Genomic DNA, 27258 nt, shown 5'->3' on the forward strand with positions numbered 1-27258 from the left:
TAAAATAGAGAGTAGTCCAGACTTAACAAGGCATTAAGCCAAAAAGAGACCACAAAAGACCATGCTGCCCCATAAGATATATAATAGGCCTCAAAACAGAGAGAAGGCAAACAAAAAGACAGACCAAAACAACAAAAACCAGAACACAACAGAGAAAACCAGACAGCAAAAACACCAGCAGCAACAGACCCAACGAAGAGGCAGCAAAGCACCAGCACTAGTCCAGCAGATTCATTGACTGTGCCATCTCCTTTTCAATCTCAATCATTGTGTTGGTGATCTTCTTTAACTTTTGGAAATCAGGAGGTCCCACTGCCTTTCTCTTCAAGGTGCCTCTCGTTCTTTTGTTGGGGTCCGAGGAGATGTCCTAATCATTGTTGGTGTCCACATTCATAATATCTTTCAATTGGAATTGTTCTTCAAGACTGCTAATCATATTCTTAAAGCTATCAACCCTGGCACCAATCACACCATGACTAGTTTTGACAACAGCTTTGATAGAATCCTTTATTTTACCAATCTGTTCTTCCTCGATCACCATCCTAGCTTCATAGTCTTTTTTGAATTTTTCAAAGGCCTCTCTAGTAGTCTTCAGGCAATTGATAACAGAAGCCTTCTCTTTCTCATACCAAGGATTGTTCTCATCAAAAACATGCACATTATCCATATTCTTAACTTTTTCTTTAATTACCTCCAAATTACTGCTATCAGCTCTCTGTTTTAATTGGATATCTTTGATCTCGTGGAAGATCCACTTTAAGATTTTGAAAGTGTCCACCGCCCCATCTCTGGCTAAGGCAAGGACATCAAATACAGACTCTTTCTCAGCACTGAGCAAAGGCGAAGTAGGGTCAAGGGTTTTCAGAAAAGGCAGTCGGCTCTTGGTGTTAATAAGAGAGAATTACTATGAAATTGGATGAATCATCATTTACGACATATTATGATGTTAGAATATTATGAAATGTGATTTAGATGCTTGCGTGGAAAGATATGAATTATTTAGTTCATTATGGGTTGAAATTGAAATGCAAAACGTTATTAATATGGATTTTGATATTTCTAATGAAAGTGGACTAACTACGTGATTGGTTGTCCAAGTTTTATGTAGGAAGGAAGTTGTCGGATTCACCCTACCGAAGATGATGACTGAGAGTATCATCCAGGAGGAGTATTTTGGGTTTTTACATGTTAAAAGTAAATTAACTTTACTTTCTTAAGTAAATAGGGTTTAGCATGTTACAAATCTTGGACTCCACTAATAGGATCAGAGCATACAGGACTGTTAGAGTTTTACAAATTTATGAAACTTTATTTTGATGGAGAATTCAAAGGAAACATATGCCAAGGAGAAGATGGTATCATTACAAATCAGAATGCTACTAAGAGGTGATCTCCATAATTGCTCTTTGAAGATGTACTAAGAAAGTTCTTGAAACGGTCTAGGCAAAATACTTAATGTTTCCATCATAGATGGCACACTCGCTGAAAACTCGGCGAGTTTCAAAAACTCGCCGAGTTTTTGAGCCTGGCGAGTAGATTTGACTTCTACTCGCCCGAAAACACAAAAACTCGGCGAGTCCGTGAAAAAAACTCGCCCGCTGTTTCACTTAGCCGAAAACGGCAAAACAATAATTCATTTTTTGTTTTTTGATTGGGTTTTGGACCGAGAAAGGGGAAGTTGACTTGGAGTGACTTGGAAGGTGATTTGGAGGGATTTTTGAGTGATTCCAAGTGGATTTGAAGGAGATTTGAAGGGAAAATCAGATTCCCAGGTAAGTTTTTTAATTTTTTTTCTATGCTTTTTTAAAACAATTTGTTTATTTGTTGTTGCATTTAGATTGATTAGAAATGATTCCTAGGTAGTCTAAATCATTTCTAAGTTATTTGCACAAGATTTAACACTAGATTTGACAAGTTTTGTTGAATTTTTACAAATTTTTTGAAGAATCTAGTTTTCAACAAAAAAATTCAAACCCTACTTTTTTTTTAAAAAAACTTTGAATGGTGTTTAAATTTATTTAAACTAATGTAGATAGTTTGCTAAATTGTTTAACTAAAATGTTAATTTTTTTTTTCACTTTGTATGTGTAGGTTAAGTAAGCATTAATCATGGCAAGGGAGCAATGACCACTAGATCCATGCCCATCTGGATATATAGGCACCCGTCCTAGAGGTGCTATAGATGGGGCATGGAGGTATGCCTATGATGGACCCGATCCTGGGTCAGTTATATGCATAAAGTGTGAGAAAATACTTCATGGAGGCATCAACCGCCTCAAATACCACCTTGCAGGAATAGATAGGCATGATGCTAGAGCATGCCCTAGGACCAATGAAGAAATAAAAAGACAAATGAATGCCCTACTTGCAGCTGGGGAAGAGAAGAAATTGCAAAGGGAGAGGGCAAAGCTAGCCATGAGATCAGCCATAGCTGAATCTCAAGGTGTTTCTATTGACCTTGAAGAGGAACAAGAAGCACTTGAAGGCATAGTGGGCTCTCGGCATGGCCCACATATCCGCAAACCCACCATCACCTCGCCCATTGCTTTTGCTTCCTCTAGTAGAGTACTTGGCACTATTCCACTTCCATCACCACGATCAGGGTCCATAGGTGATTATTTTGTGCCCAAGAACACACCTGGAGCACAACTATCATTAGAGGCCACTGGATGGAATAAGGAGGCACATGAGAAAACTGACATTGCAGTAGCTGATTTTTGGTACTTCAACAACATTGCATTCAATGTGGCGGACAATGCTTATTGGCTGAATTTGGTGACTGCTATGACAGTTTCAGGAAAGGGGTACAAGGCCCCTTCTCGCAGGGATTTGAGTGGGAGGTTAGTAAATTACTACATAGTCCACTTGATTTCATTTTTAATTATTTTTTAGATTTCTTGTTTATTAAATCAAAATTGTGTACTAAGACCTAATTTCACTTTGCACTTACAGGTTGCTCACAAATGCAGTTGCTAGGGCAAGAGAAGTGATGGAGGATCAAAAAATTGAATGGGCAAATTATGGCTGCACCATTCTTTCTGATGGGTGGACAGATGGCAAGAACCGCACCATCATCAATTTTTTGGTTGCTTGCAGCAACCAAAATGTGTTCTTGAAATCTGTTGATGCCTCCAGCAAGGTGAAAAATGCAGAAACATTGGCTAGAATGTTGGAGCATGTCGTCATGGAGGTGGGGGTAGAGAATGTGGTGCAAATCATCACAGATAATGCAGCGGCATATGTGTCAGCAGGTAGAATCCTTTTAAATTATCACCTTTAGGCATTAGCAATATTTTCATTTGTTGTGGCTTTGTTTTACTTGGTTGCATATTTCTTAAGAATAAATTCTTCTTTTGCAGAAAGAATCCTCCAAGAGAGGCACCCCACTCTTTTTTGGACACCTTGTGCAGCACATGTCCTTGACCTTCTTTTGGACGACATAGGAAAACTTGAGTGAGTGACTCAAGTTGTGGAAGATGCAAGGAGGATCACCAAATATATTTACAATCACCCTTGGGTCCTAAATTTGATGAGACAGCACACCCAAGGGAAAGATTTGGTGAGAGCTGGTGTCATAAGGTTTGCAACGATTTTCTTGACATTGCAAAGCCTTCTTGCTGCATTGACTTCTTTGAAACAAATGTTTGTGAGTGGAGAATGGCTTAACTCACCTTATTCAAAGAAGCCTGAAGGAGAGGTTGTTGCATGCATAGTTTTCGACAGCCAATTTGCACAAAGGGCTGCATAGATTGTGAAGGTTGTTACTTCAAAACTTTAATTTTTAAATTTTAGTTATTCTTGACTCAAGTCTCTCATTACTAATTTGTAACTTCATTATTTAAATTTTAATCTTTTTGTAATTTGTATTTTTCAATTGTAGGTGTCAGAGCCCTTGGTTCGAGTTCTTCGCTTGGTAGATGGGGATAAAACCCCAATGGGATATCTTTATGAGGCCATGGATAGGGCCAAGGAGTCTATCAAAAATTACTACAAGGGGATAGACTCAAATTTGATCCCATTTGGGAAATTGTTGATAGGAGGTGGAACAATCAGCTCCACCAACCCATTCATGCAGTACGGTACTTCCTCAATCCTCGTTTTAGGTTCGGGGGTTCTTACTCAAATTCGAATGGAGAAGTCATGGAAGGCCTCAGTACATGAATCGAGGGGATGGTACCTGATGTTGAGGAGAGAGACCTCATTGTGAGTGAGCTCCAAAATTATGAGGGAGGAAGGGGTAAGCTATTCTCTTCAAAGCTGGCTAGGAGAGGAAGAACCACTCAAACCCCAGGTATAACATTTGCCATTTGGATTTTGGGATCTAAAGACTAAAATGATTGATAAATTATGTTTTCTCTTTTCTCTTTGCTTTCTAACTTTTCCATTTTATTTATTTTGCAAATGCTTGGTGGCAAAATTGGGGTAGAAACACCCCACATCTCAAAAAATTTGCCCTCAGAGTCTTATGTCAGCCTTGCAGTTCATCCAATTGTGAGCGCAATTGGAGCTTGTTTGAAGCAATCCACACGAAGAAGAGGAGCAAGTTAGCGCAAAAACGGCTCAATGACCTTGTCTACGTGCAATATAATCTTCGATTGCGTGTAAGGAAGGTAGAGGAACTAGAAGGTGGTCCAATTGACTTGGATGATATAGATCCTTACAGTGATTGGACATCACAGGAGCGGCCTCCATTGTTTTCCGACACTGACATCACTGATTTGGAGAGGCAGGCTATGGAGGAGGGGGTGGATTTGGTTTCAGGTTGGATGACATTGAGGAGGATGAGGATGAGGATGAGGATTCATTGCCAGTGCCAGAAGCAGGTGGAGACATAGCTTCATCTAGGATGGAGTATGAGTCTCAATCAGCCATACCGAGCGAGGAGGCACAGTCACGCCCACAGCAGACTTATACAAATAGACCCTCTAGTTCTACCTCTCCCCAAGTTCTTGCTAGAGCTGGGAAGAGGAAGTTGTAATTGTAATTTGTAATGATGTATTTACTTTTGTTTTTACAAAAACTATTTAGTAATTTACTATTTTGCTTCAAGGCTTCCAGCCATCAGCATTCCTCATGAGGATGCGATTTTGTAGACACTTTGCATTTAAATATATCTAGAATCAGCTTGTTTCTCTTGTGTTATCATTTATTGACTCATTGGATGCATCTTCTCATTAAATTTTGCAGAAAAAATGCATTTTTTACTAAGTTTAAGTGTGTTTTTAAGTTGCCAAGTTTTTCGCCGAGTTTTTGCGATTTTTTCCCAAGTTTTCCCCAAGTTTTTTTCCCAGGGGCTTGGCGAGTCAAGCCGAGTCACGAGTAGTTCAACTATGGTTTCCATCAAAGTAAGGATAAAATGGTCCAACGATCGAGACTCAAAGGTGACTTTGGTAATCTAACTTCAAACTTAAACTTGTTTGATGAAAACGCAAAATCCATGATTGAATATTTCTCTAATTCCGATGTCTTGCATTTCCTTAAAAGTAGGCTAAGTGCAACAAACTCTATCACCAACGGTGGAATATTATAATACCCTAAGTCACAACATTCAAATTAGATTTCGAGTTCAGCAATCATAAAATTTGGATAAAATTCGGCAAGGTAAAAATTCAGAAAAAAAATTCGAATTAAGTTCACCTTATATAATTTTATTTATTTTTAAATATAAGTAATATATCCTATAAATTATCAAAATAGTTTTTAACATTATTGCCAATTAGATTTGAAATAAAATAAAAATTGCAATTTCGAAATAATAATCTTAAACTTATTATTAAATAGTAAATACTAAAAATGCATCATAACACTTTATAATTATATTATTCAATATATATGTTTATAAAATTTAATATATTATAATATAATATAATTATATTTTATTTTATTTAATATAACAGCTTTTCAAGATAGCAATATTAATCTATACCTAAATAACTATAACATTTTAAAATTTATAAAATTGTATTATTTGATTTATAGTTTATAAATTTTATAAAAATATATTAATAAATATAGATTATAAACTATATTGAATTCTTAAGAAAATTAAAACCTAAAAACTGAAAGACAGCAATCACTGAGAAAGGGGGTGAATCAGTGATTGAACGTTTAACAATTTTCTCCTTTAGCAGAAAATAATTAGAGAAGAATGCATGAAGACGAAGACACAAAATATATCACGTGGAAAACCCTTTCGGGTAAAAAACCATGGTTCAAATACTTTTAATTCACTTGAAAAAGGGCACCAACCCAGATTACATAGAATCAACCATCAAGGAGAGCACCAACTCTCTTCTCGGCACCAACTGAGAACAGTTGAGGCACCAACCCACAAGAAATCTCCAACTCTCAATTCGGATGAAGCACCAACTCCAACTTTTTACTGCTAAGCTCAAAATGACAGCAACTCCCAGTATAATAAAAATAAACTTCCTCAGAACCAAAATACACAAAGCATCTTCACAAGTTTAATTTTTTAAAGATTCCACAAAATAATCCCAATATCTTCCTTCTGCAGATTTTTAACAAAACAGCACCCCTTTTGAAGATACATCTCTGCTATAAATAAGAACCACCTGCCTTTGCAATCACACTCAACTCAAACCACTAAATGACAACACCCAACAACAAAAATACTTCTCGGTTAGAATCTTCTCAACCTTCAACACACCCAACACCACAGCATATTCAAAGACCATCAGCTCAAATTATTAATAGACTAAATTATATCGATGCACTCAGCAATGAAGTTCGCCATTCATTTTTATGGACACACGACTTGAATCAAAAAGCCACTATCTCCAATCGTATATTTTATTTTTTTTATAAAAAAACTACCACAATATCAAGTCCGTGAAAACACAGCACAGCCTCACACCATTGAAATTTCACCACTGCATGCTTAAAGGAAAACACGCATTCGAAAACTCCTTACACTTTATTTGAATCAGAAAATGACTTCCTCCACAACAAACACACACGCACATCCTATAGAAACGGCTTACTCAGAAAACGTATTTCAGTATCCTTTTGAAAGACATCGCCTATTCAACACATCTCATGAACACCTTCCTACCTTCCACACACAAATCATATCTCCAGCTCTAATATATATTTTTAAAAGATCGATATCCAACTCATTTTTTAAAACAACATTCATCGCTATATATTCAAAATGCATTCTCCATTAAAATCACACAGTAGAATGCAACATTCACGTCTTCAACACGTCTCCAACACAAACATACAAAAAAAAAGCTTCCAAACTAAAAACGGCTTTACAATGAATTCAGAGTCAAAAAGGAGTTAATGCTTCGAAACAAGCTAACATGCACTGTTGAAACGTCCTCCTTCAGATTTTTTGTTTCATGCCACCATCACTTACGCTGCTGGAGTCAACTAACCACCATAGAAAAAATATTACCTTCAAGCTCAACAGCAATAACAATATATTTTTTATACCACTAACAATCGCATTTATTAAAAGCTCCTTCGATTCACAGATGAGCCCATACTTTTTCACGATAACTTTCCCTCAGCATACAAGCTCGACTCATTAAAAAGTCTGACAAAGAAGAAAATGGTTCCTTAAAGTAGAAAATAAGACGTTACGCAACCGCCTTATACACATGCACAGTAGCATTAAATATATTTAATACTTTTCGGTTATATACAGTGCACACCCTCTTTTATCTCAGCTCAAGTCCATTATACAAAGCAGAGTAATCATCGTTTTGAGGAAATCAATATGCCACATAAAAGCACTCATGTCCAGCCTTTAAGAATACCATTTTTCTTTTGAAAGTCAATCAATCCTCTCTTAAAAAAACCAACTTGATAGAAATAAACGTGACATGGTATATGACTTGACACTTCGCACAATAAGTAGACAAAGAACCAGCTGAAGCAGACACACAGCTAGGTGAAGTAGACAGGCAGGTAGCTGGAGCATACACCCAACCAGCTGAAGTAAACAGCCAAGCAGCTCAAGCAAGTAGGCAACTAGCTCAAGCAAGCAACCAACAACTGAAGCAAGCAACCAACCAACAACTGAAGCAAGCAAGTAGACGGCTGAAGCACACAACCAGCCAGCTGAACCAAGCACCCAAGCACCTCAACCAACCAACCAAGTAGCCGAAGCAGGCAACCAGCCAACTCAACCAAGCAACCAAGCAGCTCAACCAAAATTGAGAAAATCTAATGAATAAACAGTAGCTCGGAAAGCACTTCAACCTCAGTCCAATATTACTTTGGGTAATCCTCAAGCTTGAATAGCACAAGCTTGACAAAAACCACTTGACATCAATGACAAAATGTCTAACAAAAACAACTAAATCAATACATGGTGGCGAGTCGAAACAAGGAAAAATAAAATTGTGACAGTGGCAGACAAGGAAAAGCTGTAGTCGCCTCTCTTGAAAAAGTTGGAGTCACCTCTCACAGACACTGCAGCGGCAGCAAGGAATGGTATGCAATCATCTCTCCTCGACACAATCTGCCACTCAGCACTGGACACAGTCTGCCACTCAGCACCCAGGCCTCTCTCTTAGTTTGCCCCTCAGCACTCAGACTGGCGGAATCAGCACACAAAAATTGCAAAAAAAATGGCAAAATCAACATTCAGGCATTGCCTTCAACTTCCAACTCTAATTGATTTGTGCATCTAAGGGGCAGGAGAACAACTTTTTATTTTAAAATATGACGTGGAACCTTAAAACTATTCCAAAAACCCTAAAAAACAGTCTAGCATTTTTCTGTATGAATAAATGGCGAACTTTAATGAATTTTTGACAAATATTTGAAATTCGGCTAAATTCAAATTTCATGGTTGAAATTCGCCAAATGTTGTGACATAGATAACGGATATCAAAAAGCTTAAATTAAATCTTGTATGAAATATTTTTAAGGGTTGAAATATTTAGTGAAAGATGATGAACAAGGTAAATAGTAAAATATACATCTTATACTGAATAAGGTTATAAGATTAGCTCCCTCTCAAGGTGCCCCCCAACCGAAAGTGAGGCCACTTGTCAAAGCAAAGAGGTAAGAAAGCAGCTCCCTTGAGGAGGCCCTAAGTGAAGCTAGGCAAGGCTTGCAATCCCTTTCATCCACCCATGAGCAAAGTGAGGCAATTTGTTCCAGATTTATTTAATTATGACCAAAAATATTTGCTAAGAACCTATAGGATCATTGCTTAAACCAAACAAATTATAACCATTTGAATATGTCCTTGAAAAAATATCGATGTTGTTAACTGCAAATCTCTCTAAACACACAACCAGCTGCCTATATATCTTAAAAATCCAATCCATCGTGTGCTGCTTGGACTGTGTTATTATTTAACCAAAAACAACGAGGTTATGACCTCCTTGCCTCCCTCTACCACAAGTTCAATGCAGCGACTCTCAAAAAAGTCAATATCCCCCCAAGGAGGATCTACTTAAATTATTTCACTTACGCTGATTAACGTCGAATCCAGGAATTGTTCAATAGACAATCCATAAACTAGGGGGCTGATTTGCTTAATAAATATGTGAGTTAGGTTGAAGTTGCAACAGAAATGAAAGAGCAAACGTAGAGGGAACATTACACATTCCAAAGAGGCAGGGGAAAGTGAAAAAAGCTACACTGCCCAGGGACACATCCCTACCCTAAATGCCCTCGTACCCTATCGGGGATGTTTTGAGGATACAGGGATGGGTAGGAAACATCCTGGCATGTCCAAAAGGGGAGAGGAGGGATGCCTAGGGGATGGCTAGTCATCCCTAAGATGGCTAGGGAACGTCCAAACCATCTCAGGGATGACTAGTTGTCCCCTATTTTCTATTGGGAAACATTAATCATGAGGGTACATGAGCACCAAGTGGAAAATCTGAGAATTGTTGTGAATATAATTGGAATGAAAAAGGAAAAACAAAATCCTCTTAACATGCATAACCATTGGCACCCATACAACTTTCCCCTTATTGTGTTTGTTCTAAAGGAGACAACTTTTATATATATTGTTACAAATATTTATAAAATAGACATATTAGTATGCTCCAAATGTAATAAAGATAATATAAAGTTTGGAGTGTAATGCTTATATGCTCCTAATGATTATAGAGAAAGAATTGATCTATGGAAATGGTTGAATAGACTTCAAAATATTCCATGGATTTTAGAGGGAGATTTTAACATGATTGAAAACAAGGATAAAACTGGAGGTTTGGAAATGGGTTGGAAAAGAAATGAGGAATTTTTTGGAACAAATCAAAAAATAGCTTGAGACTTTTGATCCCTTAGAAGGATTGAAAGGAGAAAGTAGAAGCATCTGGTTCACCTGGTGCAACTCCCAAAAGGGTACTAAAACAATTTATTATAGGCTGGACAGATTTTAATTTTTATGCTAGACTACTTCAGTTTGATCAAATTGATGATGGAAAATGTGTCAAAGTTCATTGCACGTTATCTAACCACCACCCTATTGAGGTTAAAATTCATATTCAGCATAGTTTGAGGACTCGTGGGATTCGCCACGGACTCGCCAAGACTCGCGAGTCTGTTGGCGGACTGAGTCGAATTGCCAAGGACTCGCAAGCAGAGTCCAGACGAGTCCTGGCACAAGACTCGCGAGTCTATGCCAAGGACTCGTGCGAGTCTTAAGCTGGGACTCGCGAGTCCGACTTGAAGACTCGCGACGCCCAGCCACAGTTAAAAAGTGGGTTTTTTTATCTTTCACTCATTTGCAATTCTTATTTCCTCAAAACAAGTCTGTAGGGTTTGAAGAAGGAGAGAAAACAAGATCAAAACAGCAAAAGAGATCTAGGTAAAGGATTTTTCTTCTCTTTTTTTTTCATTTCCATGTTTTGCCAATCAAAAAAATCTTGAAAAACAAGGGGATATGCTGCCAAAAAAAATTCTATTTCCTTTCCTAACTTATTTCCTTATTATTTTTTCTTGTTTTCAAATACTATTTTTTTCAAATGATTCAAATCATTTTTTTGGTTGATTTTCCAAAAAACCCTACTGATTTTTTTATTTTTTCATGTTAAAAGAGCAATGGCAAGTTCAACTCCAAGGGCAACCCCAAAGCCAAGAAGACAAAAGGATAAAGCATGGAAGTATGGGATACTGGGAAACAAAAAAGGGGAGATCACTTGCACCAAATGTAAGAAATGGATGACTGGTGGAATCAATAGATTAAAATACCACCTTGCACAGATACCTAGACAAGGTGTGGAGAAATAACACAAAACAACTCCGGAGATTGTTAGAGAGATGAAGGTCCTCCTTGTTGAGTATGATATGTAAAAGGAAGAAAGGCGAAAAACAAAAGAAGCCATAGCAGCTGCAACGAATCCCACATTGTCCACTTCGGGTCCTCTTGGTCGCACTCGCAGAAGCCCAAATTTACGTCAACCACTTTCATCTTTTGGTGACAATGAGGGTGAGGCTAGTGAGACGCCTCTTAGGTCAGACCCTAATTACTTTGTTACACGCAATGTTCCAAGAGCACAACCTTCACTTGAAGGTATAGGATGGAATAAAGAGAAGCATGAGCAAGCAAGGATAACAGCAGCAAACTTTTGGTATTACAATAATTTACCTTTCTATACAGCGAACAATCCGTATTGGGAAGGTTTGGTTAATGCATTTACAATTGCAGGTAAGGGATTTGGGGCCCCAACAGGTAGAGACTTCAGTGGGCCATTGCTAGAGAAAGCCGTCAAAAATATACAAGTTTTGGTTGATGATCAAAAAAGATATTGGAGGAGAAAAGGATGCAGCATTTTGTAGGATGGCCGGAATAGGAGTCTCCTCAACTTCTTGGTGGCTTCAAATGGTGCAATGGTATTCCTAAATTCTATCGATGCCTCAAATGAAATAAAAAATACAAAAACTTTGTGTAATCTATCGGATGGGGTGATCCAAGAAGTTGGAGTTGAGAAAGTTGTCTAGATTATCACGGACAACACAGCTGCATATGTAGCTATAGGTAGAATGCTTATGGAGAGGCATCCTACAATTACATGGAGTAATTGCGCTGCACATTGCTTGGACTTGTTGTTAGAGGACATTGGGAAGATTGGATGGGTGAAAAGGGTGGTTGAAGATGCAAAAAATCTCACCAAATTCATCTACAATCATACTTGGGTCCTTGCTTTGATGACAGAACACACAAATGGCAAGGACCTTGTGTGGCCTGGAGTGACACGATTTGCTAGCCACTTCCTCACTTCGCAGAGCATTCTTGGTACCATTCCTCATCTTAAGTAAATGTTTGTGTCTGATGCTTGGTTGGAGTCTGCATACTCCAAAAGAGTTGAAGCGAAGAAGATTGTAAGCATTGTTTTTTATGAAGGGTTCGCCAAAAGTGGAGAGGAGTTGATTGGGGTGAGTAACAAACACCAAAGTAAAATTTATACAAGATAATCTATTTGCTGTTTTTTTAGGGGTTAATTTTGTACTAATTTAAAATTTGTTTCATTTTTTGGGCTGACAGAACATTTGGTAAGGGTTCTTCATATGGTGGATGGAGAGGGCATGCCAATGGGTTTCATTTATGAGGCCATGGATAGGGCCAAAGAGGCCATTTCACATTACTATGGCGGAAATACAAGAAAATGTGAAATCCTTTGGCGCATCATTGATCGTAGGTGGATAAACTAACTCCACCAACCGACACATGCCTTCGCCTACTTCTTGAACCCGAAATTCTATTTCTCTGATTCTTTTAGGGCTAATGAGGAGGTCGTGGCAGGTGTTGTTGCATGCATTGATAAGACGGCACCTGACCTTGAGTCAAGAGACAAGGTTCTTGATGAGTTGGAAGTGAGATTTGACATTTATATCTTTATTTATGAATTTGGAAATGTTCATTGTTGAGTTTGACTATCTATTTATGAATTTGGAAATGTTCATTGTTCCAGATCTACAAGAGTGCAGAGGGGAGACTCTTCTCTTCACAACAAGCAATTGATAGGCGAGGAAAACAACAGCCAAGTAAAAAAATTAGTTCAATACTACAAGAAAAAACTAGAAACTTGATTGTTACATTTTTTCTCAATTCTAATATTTCTAATTATTTTTTGTAGATTTATGGTGGGAGAATTATGGTGCTAGCATGCCTAATCTTCAAAAGATCGCCATCTGTGTTTTGTCCCAGTCATGTAGTGCTTCTGGGTGTGAACAAAATTGGAGTTTATTTGAGAGCATTCACACAAAGAAGAGAAATAGGTACAGAAGTGCCTCAATGATCTTGTCTTCGTTCGGTACAACCTTCACCTTCGCACTAGAAAGGTGGATGGTGTTTCACATGAAGCCATTGACTTGGATGAAATTGATCCATATGGTGATTGAACCATCAATGAACAAAATGATGGCGATGATGTCCTCCTTACCAAAGAAGATCTTGCAGAAATAGAGAGAGGAGCAGCTCAAGAAGCAAAAGCAGCAAGATTAAATGACATGGAGGACGAAGATGAGGACTTTTCATTTTGAAGAAGAATCATCTCACCATTTATATACCTCAACACCTACTACTACTACTACTACTAACTCAAGGCCTAAAATATTGAGCTATATTAGGAGAGCAAAGAGGAAGATATAGTCTTCTCTTTAGTTTGTTATTTTTCACATTTGAACAGATCATTATATGTAATTTTGTAAACGTTTATAAACTTAAGCTGCTGTTATACATTTTAAACTTTGAAACTATGAGTATGAATGATGAAATTTGAAATACTGAGTGTTTGGAAATCATATGACATGTAATGTTTCAATTATGGCTCTTATGTTCTCTAAAAGTACTAACTTGTTTTTGTTTTTGTTTTTTGTAAAACTAGGGTTTTTTTGGTTTTTTTTGCTGAGTCCGAGTCTGAGTCCAATTTTTGGGCTGCCGAGCCTGTGGCGAATCCGAGTCCTCAAACTTTGATATTCAGAATAGAGGAAAGCTGAATGAGATAAATTAGAGTAATTTAAAGTTCAATACTAATCTGCTTAACAGTGAGGACTGTAATAATGGTATCTTTACTTTAGGAGAAATCAATAGAATTTTGTAAGAAAATCAATATCCTATTGACAAATGGGATATCAATGTGAGCAGTTGGAGAGCTCTCTTCCAAGTAATTGTGAAAAAAAAGAGCCCTTGATGGAAGAAGGGCCAAGAATGAACTTCAGAAAGACTTTCTCCATAGAATCTAGGTTGCAGAATGATCCATGTAATGAATCTTAGAATGAGGAGCTGGAAAGAATCCAGCATAGCTCAATAAAATTGCAAACTAAAAAGATATAAGGGTTAAAAGTCAGGATTAAAAGTCAGGGTTAAAATGAATTGGCTTAAGAATGATTACAAAGCTCTAAGTTTTTCTTCAGCTAGATAAGAGAGAATTTCTAGAGAAGAAATTGGTTCAATGGGGGTGAATAATTCGCAAATAATTTAATAAATGATCCTTCTCAGATTAAGAGTTTCAAGCCTTCTATAAAAATCTCTTCTCTGCTGAAGATAACAATACTCAATGTAAAGAAGCCCAAGAGTAGCGTAGAAGGGTCATTCCTAAGAAAATCAAGGAGAAGACAGTGATTGGCTTTATAGAGATATCATCAGAGATGAAAGTATGAATGCTATTAAAACTTTCAAGAATGACAAGTCATCGGGTGCAGATGGGTTATCTGCTGTAATGTCCCCTACTAGGGTCTGCCAATTAATCATACATCATTATAATTGTTAAGCTTTAAATCAGATTACTAAAACTAAACAATAATTAGTATTCATTATACAATTGCTAATTACTATATTTAAGCCCCAATCCTTTCTTCTTTCCTAATCATCAACCCTAACGGAGGATGGGGAATTACTATGTTAGGGTGATAGAAAACCACTCTTCACAAATAGGCCCAAGGGTTTCAGAAACACCCATCCATGCCACCTCTTAGGGCTCACCTATGTTGTGAGACATTAATACTACCTTTCCCTAACAAAACCAACCTATCCTCATGAGGGGCAATAGAGAATGATTAAGGATTAGGCTATGAATATACTAATCTCTCATGTATTATGAATATATATGTAAATAACTGAAATTTAGCATAATTGTTATATATTTATTATTTCTGTTATATGTGTATATAAGAATAAATGTAGCACAGCTTATACCGTAGGCTATATATCTGTTCCTAATTCCTAATAGAATTCAGATATAATATTACTGTGAATAAACCATTCAATTCATAAATAACATACAGCATACCAATCTGCTGCTTCCACAATGATTGCCAGCAGCAATATGATCAGCCAATAACTTAATGTTTTGTTCCTTCGATGCCCTTCTACAATCCACATTCTCTTATTCTTATACCCCTTCTCTATTGCTGAGAGGTTGTGTCTTTTTGGGTGGACATCCTGTTGTGACGTTTTCAAACATCGCCCCATTGCAAATGGGGACCCCCACTTTTTCCTTGGTGGCTAAGTTGTCTTAGCTTAGTCGTCTAGCTTGGCAGGAGTTTTAGTGTTATTAACCTTTGCTAGTGAGAGATGCAATGCCTTGTTGTCAGGAAGTTATCAAGTCAAGTAGTCTAGCAGCAGTCAGGCTGTCCTCCAGACTAGTTTGAGGTCCTCTCAGCTCTAGATGCTCAGGTGATAGGTGAAAGTCAAGGTAGTTTTTGGGTGATGCTCCACAATGCAATCTCTAGGATTGGTCACAAAGATGAGTCTTTCGTATGATAGGGCAGTCAAGCAAGCAAGTAAACATCCTTAGGTCAAAACTTAGAAGCCAGGAACAATCAAGGGGAAGGGAGCAAACAACTAAAGATGAAGCATTTAACCCGCTCAATCCTTGACTTGGAGTGAATTGAATGAGGAACGATCTCATATTGAGGGCAAATTTAATGGTTAAGTGTTTTAAGGAAGGAATACTTCCCTCACTGCCTCAAATCCAAGGCCAAGAAGGTGGATGATGATTTTTCCCCCTTAAATTGCTAAGATCCACGCCTTATGAAGATCAAGTGCTTGAAAAGTTTTGAAAACAATGGTGAGGTTGCCTTGGTAAATGAGGATGAAATCATTTTGAAAGTAAATGGAGTGGAGAAATCTTGGTGCTGAAGGTGAACAATATGACTTAGCAAAATTGCCTTACACCCTAAAAACGTCCAGCCATCCTTAGCATTTTGTCCTCACCTCCCAGAATATTTGTCCTTGCCCATCAAAAAGTTCGGCCATCTTTGACAAAGTTCCCTCACCTCCCAAAAAGTCCAGCCATCTGTAATGTCCCCAACTAGGGATTACCTGTATTTTGTCCTAAAATTAGTAATTCCACGATATAGTTTATCATTTTTTTTTTCAATATATAAGAGTACCTTCATCTAGTCATTCAATAAACTTAAGAATAGGCAAAGGGATACATGGATAAATAGCAAATATATTACATAGAATGGTAAACGTATCTTTCTACTCATAACCAATCATAATTTAGTTTGGTAGAAAAGCCTCGTGAGGGTGCCTGTAAACTGCTCAACCCAACTAAGCCCAAGAGCGCGCAGCGTCCCACTATGACAACTCACCTCTTGGCCCACAAGAAGCAAGAACGTCCCACTATGACAATTCCATCCCTTGGGGTGGCCTACTTAGCTCAAGAAAAATTACCATAAATAAGTACTTAGAGAGTAGAGACATTGTCATATACAGATAAAATAAAGCATTCAAAATCAGTGGCAAATTTCACAGGATTACAAGGCTGATAAAAAATGGAAGGAAATTTCAGATGCTCATAAGAAATGGTCATGAGTCACAAGCAATTTACTGAAGATTTGCCAAGGTGGAATTGCCCAAGCCTGTAGATATATGCATTGTCTCTTTTCTTTTAATTCTTGAGCACCTTTATGAGTACAAAGGAGCATTCTGTTCCATTGAAAATAGTCATGAAGGGCAGTTAGAAATGATCTTCTATTGAGCCTGCATTTAAGGTAAGACGATTAAACCTGTATATCACTGGTGTTAAATTTGTGATTGATTTTATTGAGAATCATTTTATAAGAAGATCTGACTTGCAGATAGCGATATACCATACCTGCCTATAATTTATGAAAACATTGACTAATATACAAGAATTAAATCCATCAGACAAAAGAAATACTTCTTTACATCCTTTGATAGTGGCCAAAATACTTGGCAAATGGGACAACGTTAACTGCACCTCTCCATATGGCTTGCTTATGCCTTGAATCTGAAATGGTAGAATGTTAATGTTGTGATTGAGATGAGGCTTCCCTTCCATGACAAAAAGGTAGCAAAGGGATTTTGCACTGCAGTAAAGAAAAATTATGGCTTGAGATAGTCCATCTATATCCCATTTCTGCTTGCCTATGGTGAGTTTGGCACAGTAGAACCCATGAATGATAGGTATACTTAAGAGAATCCAATTGATTGGTCCCATCTACACAGGTGGCATATATCTAAGTTGCGGATATTTGCCGTTGAAAAAATCAGCTTTTAAGAAGAAATAATATATTTGCATTTTTATTTACTCATTGAAGAGAACCAACTTGGGTCAATGAATGTAGCAAACATTGTATACAATCACAGCCCTTCAAATTTTATTTCGATGTGGATAAAAATTAGGGTAAACTTAAGGGCCTCGATAATTTATCTTTAGTTCCAGCATCTACAGATGAGCCAAATCAAGAACAAATAGATCTTAGACAGTCTTTCAATAGAGCACCTAAAGAATCACAGTTCCAATGAGGAAGCGTAGCTTTAGCTTGATGCATGATGTGATGCTGCCACCAGCACTTCATTCTAAATTTTTAAATCCAAATTTTTTGTAATATCCTGTGTTGGCACTGTCTACATAATATTGATTTTCTTAGAAAATTTATGAGTGAAATTTTTTATTTTAATTTATGGAACTTCTTATTAAAATTTATAATTCACAAAAATGTTTATGATTTTGGTAATCATACATACCCCATACCCTCTTGTTTTTTAAAAAATGTTGCATCCAGAACCCCCTATCCTGGGAACCATGGTCAGTAAATAAAGGTAAAGGAACAAAGAAAACCAAATGCATACAGACTTACACAGCAACCTTTGCATAAAACTTCAGCACCAAAAAAACACTTCCAAAGCTAAGAATGTTAACTTGGCCAGACACATACCAAGTGGGCATCCAATGGAGGAGGATAATTGTCCGTTAAGGTGTCAATCCAGCTGAAGATCATGTTATGGTAACCATAGGGCTGTCCTGACATGTTCCGAGCATATTCCCATGCTGCTGTTGCATTGAACTTTGCGCGTAAATCAGGATGAAGAGGAAGAAGGGCAATATGTGGATTAGAAGAATCCTTGAGTTGGAGCTCCCACCATTCCTCCCATGGAACTACAGCAATAATTTCATCACCCTGCCAAACCAAACATATAGCGTTAGCCATGAAAATATCTCACCAAACACCTAGAATTAAAAATCTCAACAGATATAATTCACAGATATGATTGGAACTAATGAAGAATAATTCCATAAAAAATGAAGAGCCTGTAATATGATAGAAATCTCTTAAGAACTTTTACATTCATAAAGGAAGTTTAAACTATACCGAAGCACAATGAAAAATCTGCCCACATTAAATTCATTAGTGATGCCCAAAATGTGCTGATATCCAATAAACAATGCCAGCCAGTTTATTAAATAATAACATAAACTCCTGGCATTTGAAAAGCAAATTTGCAAGTACTCGCCAGAATATGATGGAAACTGCCTCAGAAAAAAACTAAAAACACTTACGGTTTCTCATTATTGATGAGGTCATATCAATACACAAGAAACAATTAACAAGCTGAATATGCTTAAAATCAGCGGCAAAATTTTAGGTCGAAAATGCCTATTTAATAGAATATTGATGGATAAATATAATGAGCTTAAAATGCCAAAATTGATTAAGAACATGTACTCTGCACATATACTAGAAAAGATGAAAACACACGAACTTGGAGACAATCTAGACATGATAAGACTTGATGATGGAACTAAAGTTCATAAAAAGCCATGAATCAGTTGTATTAAGTATGAACTGATTAACTACTCTCTAATGAATCATCTGATGTAAATGTGCTATACCCATACAAAAAATTTCTATTATGTCAAGTTCAAGCTTAAACTTGTCATTTTCCTTAATGTGTAAATCATGACCAAATCTTGTCTAGTTTGTTTTGTCTTTTTGCCCTTGTAGTTTATTTCTGATTATTCACACGGTCATGGAACAAAGTTTTTTGGAGACATTCATCACGGCAGAGAAAAGAGGATGTAGCTGAATAAATTTGTTGAGTTTGGAGATCAAACACACACCTAATATGGAAGAGAGAATTTGAGCTTTCAAGCATTTGAATTGCTTGTATTGGGACACACCTTGCAAAGGGGAATATTCTCAACTTCGAAGTGCAGGGTTTCCATTGGAGAAGGTGTGCGCTGAGAGCAAGACATGCAGATCAGAAAATTTGCTAAGTATAGAGACTAAATGTCACCTATCTAAGGAACTTCAAGAAATGTACATTCATGGGAGCACCTGAAATAAAAAAAATCATCGTTGGTAAAGTCAAGAATCCCTGATAAGGTTAAGTTTAAAGTTTCAAAAACACCCATAGCTACTTCAAGTTTCAAAAACACCCATAGCTACAGGCCTGAGACTGAACATTCAGAAGAGTTAAGTCTGATATGCAGATGCGCACCCAATAGAAGTCTAATTGCAGTGAATTGATGCACACTAGAATGAAGAAGCATGAATGCAGATGAACAAGGTTTAAGGACGTGCCCAAACAAAGAAAAAATCTGAAGTTTTGCATATCAAGGTGTGCACTTGAAAGACTAAATTTCTAAGTGGAGAAATGTGCACCTGAAAGTGCAGAATTCTGGGTGTTGAAAGATTTCTAAGTGTGGTGTGTGCCTATGAAAGACAGCATGAAACTTCAAAATTCATTTTGAATCCTTTGTATTGTTGCACATTCAGGTGCAAGATCAAAATTAACTGCATGAGGAACAAAGTTTGTTTTAGCACTATAATGGTTTGCACTTAACAAAGGAGAGAATCCTATCTATAGAGGACTACATGTGTAGCAAGTGTCCAGGATTCAAATCTTCAAAGCCTATTTTTGTAATATAGGGGTGCACATTCAAGGGGTTGAGCTTAATTGATTAAAGAATTGAGCTCTCATTGTGGAGACGCAAGTTCAAATCCCAAAGGAACATCTAATATGGAATTCTATGTTTTGACTCTTGGTCTTCCATAGTTGGCTTCTAATGTGGAAGTGGAATCTAAGTGGATTTCTAAGTTGTGACTCTTGGTCTTCCATAGCTGGTTTCTAGATTGGTTGCTCAAAAGAAGCTGATAGCAATCTCATGTTTGTGCTCACAAGAGCTTGCATTGGTCTCATGTTAATGCTTGTATGAGCGGAGTATTTGTATATAATCAGCAATATTAAAAAAAAAATATAGGTTCAAACCCCCACTGGGCTATTGTGGTCGCAATCACTGTGCCCTCACTGATCCATTGTGCTCGTGGGTTTGAACCTTTGAGTTGATGTTGTTGGTGTTCATAACTGTGACTTAGTGCTCCAAACCCTCACCAGGATGGTGCGATCACGGGCTTTGTGCCCATTTTGGCCTACCGTGCTCACAAGTTTGGACTGTTTGCGTTCATGTTGGGGATAAGGTCCCCCATCTGTGGCCTCACCTAGCTCAGGCCAAGCTAAAAAACCCATGTTCATCAATCAGAAAAAAAAACATCTAGGTGAGTACAGGGACACACGGACACATCTGTTCAGCTCACCAGTCTTGAATAAGGTTGAGATTTCTTATTAATTGATGTCTATCCATAGCCAACCAACTATTTCAATTGAGAGATGCAATTATTAACAAGAAAAAGGCATCCACTTCAATTATCGTGACTTTTCCAACTGGGAGAAGGTGGCTATAAATAAGCAATGCATCATTTTATATATCTTTGCACTTTTCAAAACTCGAGGAAATTTGCATAAAAAGAGCAGAACAGCAATGCAGTGAACAGAGTCTTTTATGGCAGGTAACAACAAGGTATCAGCAGTAATATGTTTAAAATGCTTGGACATTATTTTTGAAGGAGATTTGTGATTAAAACACCTTCTATCATCATTGTTTATCACAGCAGATATTCGAATCAGAGTAGATTTCATGGCACAGAATTCTACAGCAGATGCCAAAAGGTGCAGAAAATGAACGGTGGCAGGATACTAACAACAGATTTATTCAATTTTGCAGGGCTTGAACAGTCTTTTTCGGCATAGGCAAACTCCATTTTTCAAAGGTCTATCAATCATCTTTGTTCTCACAAGGGTGTTACTCAAAAAATCAAAGGTTTGCAAAAAGGGTTAAACGAGATTCAGACAAGCATATTTCCAACTAGAGTTTGAAACAAAAGAGCCAACGAGGAAGTGAGGTGTTCTGATTTCAAAACATCGAAGTGGAATTTCAAGGTTTTGGATACCATCAAAGGGTTAGCCATGATCAGAGTTGTAAAAGCTTCATCAAAATCATCATTTAAAGCTGCCTATCTAGAAGTCTATTTTTTGTAACTTAACAGGAGGAGTATATTCTAAGATTTGCTATTTTCAACAAAAATTATTTATATCCTGAGCTATTTTTCTATGTTGCTGAATCGGCATACTTACCTACCACTTCTGGGTATGAAACGTCGCTAAATTGGAATTGAGCTGAGACACCTGTGGATTCATTCCAGGTTTGGTTTTTTTCCCACCAAAAGTTTCTTGTACCCGCATGATTCTATCAATGACATAGCATTTCCAGAACAACTCCAAGCGTAAGTTGACTTTTCAAAAGGAAAAATCCCTAAATTGACACATATCACGGAGCCATTTGACAATTTTCTTTCTTTTAATGCTGCGACAAACATGAATAGGGAGAAATTTTAAAGTTTTGCTACAGAACCAAAGCTGACATTTTCACTATTTGCAAATAGCCGGTGCCTGATATGCCTCTGTTGAGTGCGTCGAACACACAACCAATGATTCCTTTTCCACCTAGAAGTCAATGTATATGTTTTGATTTTAATACATTCAAGTTATTTTTTTATGCAAAAGTTAATCAATTGGGGTACTCAAAACCAATCAAGCTAGGGCGAACATTAACAGGTTTCCAATTTGTATTATATAATTCAAATTGTATATAATTTTAAATTTTCAGAAATGCACATTAAATAGTATTCTATAATTCTATATAATAGGTATACATCCTACAATATTTTATTAAATAACATACTATACTATTTATATAATTTATTAAATAAATTACTATAATATTTATAGTATTTATACAGGCCTATAGAAATATAGTGTACTGTTTAATTTTATTTAATAATATATTTAAATATTATATATTTTTAAAATTCATTTTTAATATTTATTTGTATAATTAATTTAAAGTTGTAAAATTGAAATCTAATCCATTTACTATATTATTAATATTAAATATATATTTAGCTGATAGGGTTTGTTTTAAGTGGACTTGCCAGTCCACATCTTCCCAGAATTGTTGTCTCATGCCTGAAAAAAAAACTAGAATGCCTGAAAAAAATTAAAAATTTAAAAACTGTGCGTGGAAGTTTGGAAATATAGTCAAGAATGATAATAGAAATTTGAAAACCGTGAGTGCAAGTTTCCGGAGAAAAAAAAATGCCTTAAAAAAGGCCACAATCTGTGAGTGGAAGTTTAAATTTGAACTAACCCAAAATGTAGAGCCAGCTGTTTGTGGAATTTAATTAAACTTACCCACACAAAAATAAGTATGGCAATAAAAAAGGTGCACGCATCCAGTGATGTTTTGTGAACACACAAACATAATAGCAAGCACCTAGCAAACAGGCGACACATTTACAAACAGAGATAAATGGGGAAATAAATGAGAGAACCGAGGAAGTAAACCCATAAAATCAGTTAATGCGAGCCGCCTCAACCCACCGCTTAAAAGTTTAATAAATACCTACGCAATATATTATTCCAGCCTACCATGTAAAGAAAAATCCTTAACAAAGGTATTCAAATTAAAACTGTAATGTTTGCCTGTGATAGCTTAGTATCCAAGATTTTCTGTAAGATTGCTCTGCCTGAAATTTGTTTGATTGTCTCTATTTCCTGCAGCATTTTCTAATTTGAATCAAAAACCAGACTAACCGCTTCAAAGTACATAGCCTGCACCTTGCTTGTGTTCCCAGAAACTAACATGGAAACTGCAGGTAGTTTAATTTTGGACTATGCTCAGATTTCCAGTTGCTGGTATATTTATTTGTTTCCAAGAACTTGCTTAAGTTTTGCTGTAGCTCGTATATTGATAAACAGGGAAATAGTATATTGATTTCTTTTCTGCAATTGCGTCAGTTTTGTGCTTATTTGCTTTGGCCTTGTTGTTCGTACAATCATTTGCTGCGAGGTATACAACTATTGTGCTTTTGTCAATGCCCTCTTTCTAACTTGCGTTTTGGTAAGGAATAATTTTCCCTGTTGGAGCATTTTGATTCAATGCTTGTAACATATTTATTTTATATGGGGAAGGAGGGTTTATAGTTGGCAGATCTTTTTGAATGCTAAGATGGTAAATGACAGGTTCCCAATAATCATATGGACATCTGATTCCAATCCTTGTGTATTTAATTAAGAGTAGAAATTGCAACTTGTTTCATTCATTTAGAGCCCCTTTCTCCATTTCTTATCCATTGCTCAAATAGTCTTTGTTCACTGTCACAGTAGTTTTGATACATTGGTATGTGAAATTGTCTCTGCTCTTGATTTTTCTGCAGTCATCTTGATAACTTCATGACATGCCCAAAAAACCCTCGAGATATTGAATATGCACTATCTTTTTCTCTTTCAACAGCTTCCTTGTTCAGCCTCCCTCAAATATATTCCCCCCCCCCCCCAAGAGTCACGACTCTTCAAATATCCTTTGATAAACTTTATTAATAATTCCTTTTTATATTAATCATTAATCTTTCCTTGATTTTGAGAGACTTCTCTCGGACTGTGATGGTATTAATCCCTTAACATGCTACCATTCTCAACTATATTGTTTTTAGCCCTTTAGAAAATGTATGGAAGTTAATGAGATTTCCAAGCTGATAAATATGATGAAGCAGAATATGCCCAGGCCATCCAGATTGTCTCATTCTTTTTGCCACATTTATCGTTATGTAATTTTAAACTAACTGTATAATTAATTGTCATAAATTAAATGTTAATATAATATACTATGTAACGTAAAATTTTAATTATATCTTTTCTTATTCATCTATCGGCTTATCCTTGCACCTCCTATAGTTGCAAGTGCTAGTATATTTATATATGAAGATGTATAGTCTATATATAATATTTATCATGAATATGTCTGTGTGTGTGTGGATGTACGCAGAACGTATGCAACTCCCTCAAAAAAAATCTGCTCTACCAGTGTATTGTAAGCACAAACCTGTACTTGATTCGGCAATTGGCTGCTTTTAGTGATCTCTAATTTTAATGTAATGAACTTTTTGAGAAGTCAACTACTATTAGATTGTCTAACTTTTGATCTTTTGACATGTAAGAGATGTGAGCTTTAAGTGTTAGTTTGTAATGATTTCTACCATAGTTTAAAAACTCAGACTCCACAATAACTAAACTAACCTAAAAAAGTTTATGGGACTCCAAAAATTGTCTAACATTAAAAAATGCATAAATTTGTAAAAAATTCTTAAAAAACATGCCTATTGCTGAATTTATGGAAGATACTACTGAATTTCTTCATAAATAAATCAGAACTAGAGTTCAATAAACATCATGTACCAAAAAGCAAGTTCAATATGCCAAATTGTGGGCACCAATCCCTATCATGGTTTCATAATACAAAACACAAGTTAGAGGTTGCAATTTGTAGAGAAAACCATAGCTAGGGCACGGGATGTTAATGTATAGCTAAGTCGGATCCCTTGGGTGGGCCGACCTAGTCAACCAGATTGCTAATGGGTCTTCGACCTTAGTAATTTGCCTTTGTATTGGGCTCTATTTGAGCGGGTAAAGTAAATTATAGGTCAGCCCTATAATTGTAACATGTAAAGGACTTCATGTAACGTATGGCCCCATTTGGACAAATTAATGTAGCTTGTAATATGATTTGGGTCAGGCCCTACTTTTGCAACTTGGGTTATTTACAAATGTAACGTGTTATAAGGGCCAACGCAAATGTGTCTTGCATATAGGGAATGACCTATATTAATGTATAACGTGTGGACCTAATTCAGTTTGGCACCACCTCTAATACATTTGATTGTACTTTAATATATGCTAGCCGACTTGAAGAATTAAAGGTTAAGTCGCCTATAAGTACAAAGTACTTATCATTGTTCACATCATCCTTTCAGTGAACTATCTCTGCAATACATCAGCGAATTTGTTCTTATCTTCAGCAAAGTATATTTGCATTAGGACATTAGCCTATAACAGCAGATGGAGATCTTGAAGTCAGCGAACCTGATTAAGGAGAGGCGAATCCATTCTATGCTGTGCAAATCTCATTCAGGAGAAGCGAATCTCTTCTTTTTGCTGAGTGAACTCCATATTGAGCTGGCTATCTTGTGTTTCAGACTGCCGAACCTGCTAAGGACAGATCTGTTATCATACTGTGCAAGATAAGTTGTCCTAAGCGCGTGCCATTGTAATTATCTGCTGACTATGATTAATCTAATATAATCAGAGATTTCTTGCTGGGTTTTTCACCTCCAAGAGGGAGGTTTTCCCAGGGTACTGCTGTGTTCTTGTGTGTTATGCTGTTATGTGTTGTAATTCTTGTCTTTGCTATTTATTTTCAGTCTGATCACTACCATAAAATCAACACGGGAAAATTGTGAGTTGCAAGGACAGAGAATTGCATGCATCTGAAAGAGTAGCAAGGGCACACAGGTGTTTTTGCAGTCACATTGAGGACATTATGGCTCACACAAGCATGGATGTTTGTAGTTCGCAGCCTGCATTTTTTAATTTGTAAGGGATTGGATTTACATTGCAACCACCATTTCCAATCACAGCCCACAAGCAAAAGGAAGGGTACCATCTAACAATTGTGCTCCTACTTTCAACAATCATGAAAGGGCATTCAAACCAGTCACATTGTTGAACTTTTGACGTGAAAATCAACTTTTTTACCACCAGCTAGTTGAACCCTTGAGTTAGGCAAGTTTTAATAAGTTTACTTGTGTGTCTATTGATTTTTCATGAATGTTCTGCCACAAATTTTCTCAATTACTCAGCCCCAAGTAATATTATGAGTTACTTAGGGGATGACCCCGCGACGCAGCAGTTTGCTGCGAGCCTCCTTTGTGGGAGGTCGGGAGTTCGAGCTTGCTCAAGCCTCCTTCCTCCACCCAGCTAAGTTGCACAGAGTAGGTGGTGATGTGACTGGCGCCTGCAGGCTGAGGACATGGACCAATTGACCACAGCTGCCTGCGAGGAGGTGTTTGTGTTGACGGAGATTTCGGCTCAACCAAGGCTAAGGTTGGATGACTCCCCACAGCGTGGTTGATCTCTACGCAGGTGGCGTGCGAAACGAGGTGATGCCAACAGGTACAAATGCCTAGCACAGGTCAACGGAGGATATTACGACAGGAATGGACGGTCACTGCAATTTGCAGTGACACGGTGGAGGAACACGGTAGGCCCCTTGCACAGCGTGACCGCGACAGCCTGTATGGAAGAATAGGCGTGTTGTCCAGTCAAGTGTAGCTTGCGCAAGATGGTGGGCAATCCGCAGTGGAGGTTTGATGGCAGGAGTGTGTTGGAGAGATAAGGCGTTTGCGATAGTGGAGAGATAAGGTGTGCACGATTATGGAACAATAAGGACTGGAGTGGTAAGGAGATTGATGGAGAGGTAAGATAAGGTGTGCATGGAGTGATAAGGAGAGATGAAATTGGCATAAGGAGATATAAGGTGTTAAAAATGCCAAAAACATATCTGAGGATGAGGCCCCTCAAAAATGTGGTCTCACTGGTTCATAGCTCCAGTCAAAAGCGATAAAGCGATCCAGCTTCAGCCCCTTATCGAGCAAAAAACAAAAAAAGAAAAATATTATGAGTTACTTAGCTGCCTAATAGGCTTGCAATTCTAGCAAGTACTCACCAATTTTTCAAATATGATTTCTACCATCAGCCTAACTAGAGATTGTATGGGTATAATGTACCCACTTTGAAATAGAATTTAATAATAAATAATAATAATAAAA

At 37.1% G+C, this 27258-nt stretch overlaps 1 protein-coding gene across 1 annotated transcript in view; it reads right to left on the minus strand.

Annotated features, from left to right (window-relative positions):
• Nucleotides 1-27258, minus strand: part of LOC131070448 (uncharacterized) — a 61659-nt gene that overhangs the window by 19983 nt on the left and 14418 nt on the right. Inside the window, exon 4 of the mRNA XM_058006000.2 lies at nucleotides 18133-18375. Coding sequence (XP_057861983.1) covers nucleotides 18133-18375 — 243 coding nt within the window. The remainder of the gene's footprint in view (nucleotides 1-18132; nucleotides 18376-27258) is intronic.

Source organism: Cryptomeria japonica, chromosome 3, assembly GCF_030272615.1.
Source record: "Cryptomeria japonica chromosome 3, Sugi_1.0, whole genome shotgun sequence".
Taxonomy (NCBI): Eukaryota; Viridiplantae; Streptophyta; class Pinopsida; order Cupressales; family Cupressaceae; genus Cryptomeria; species Cryptomeria japonica.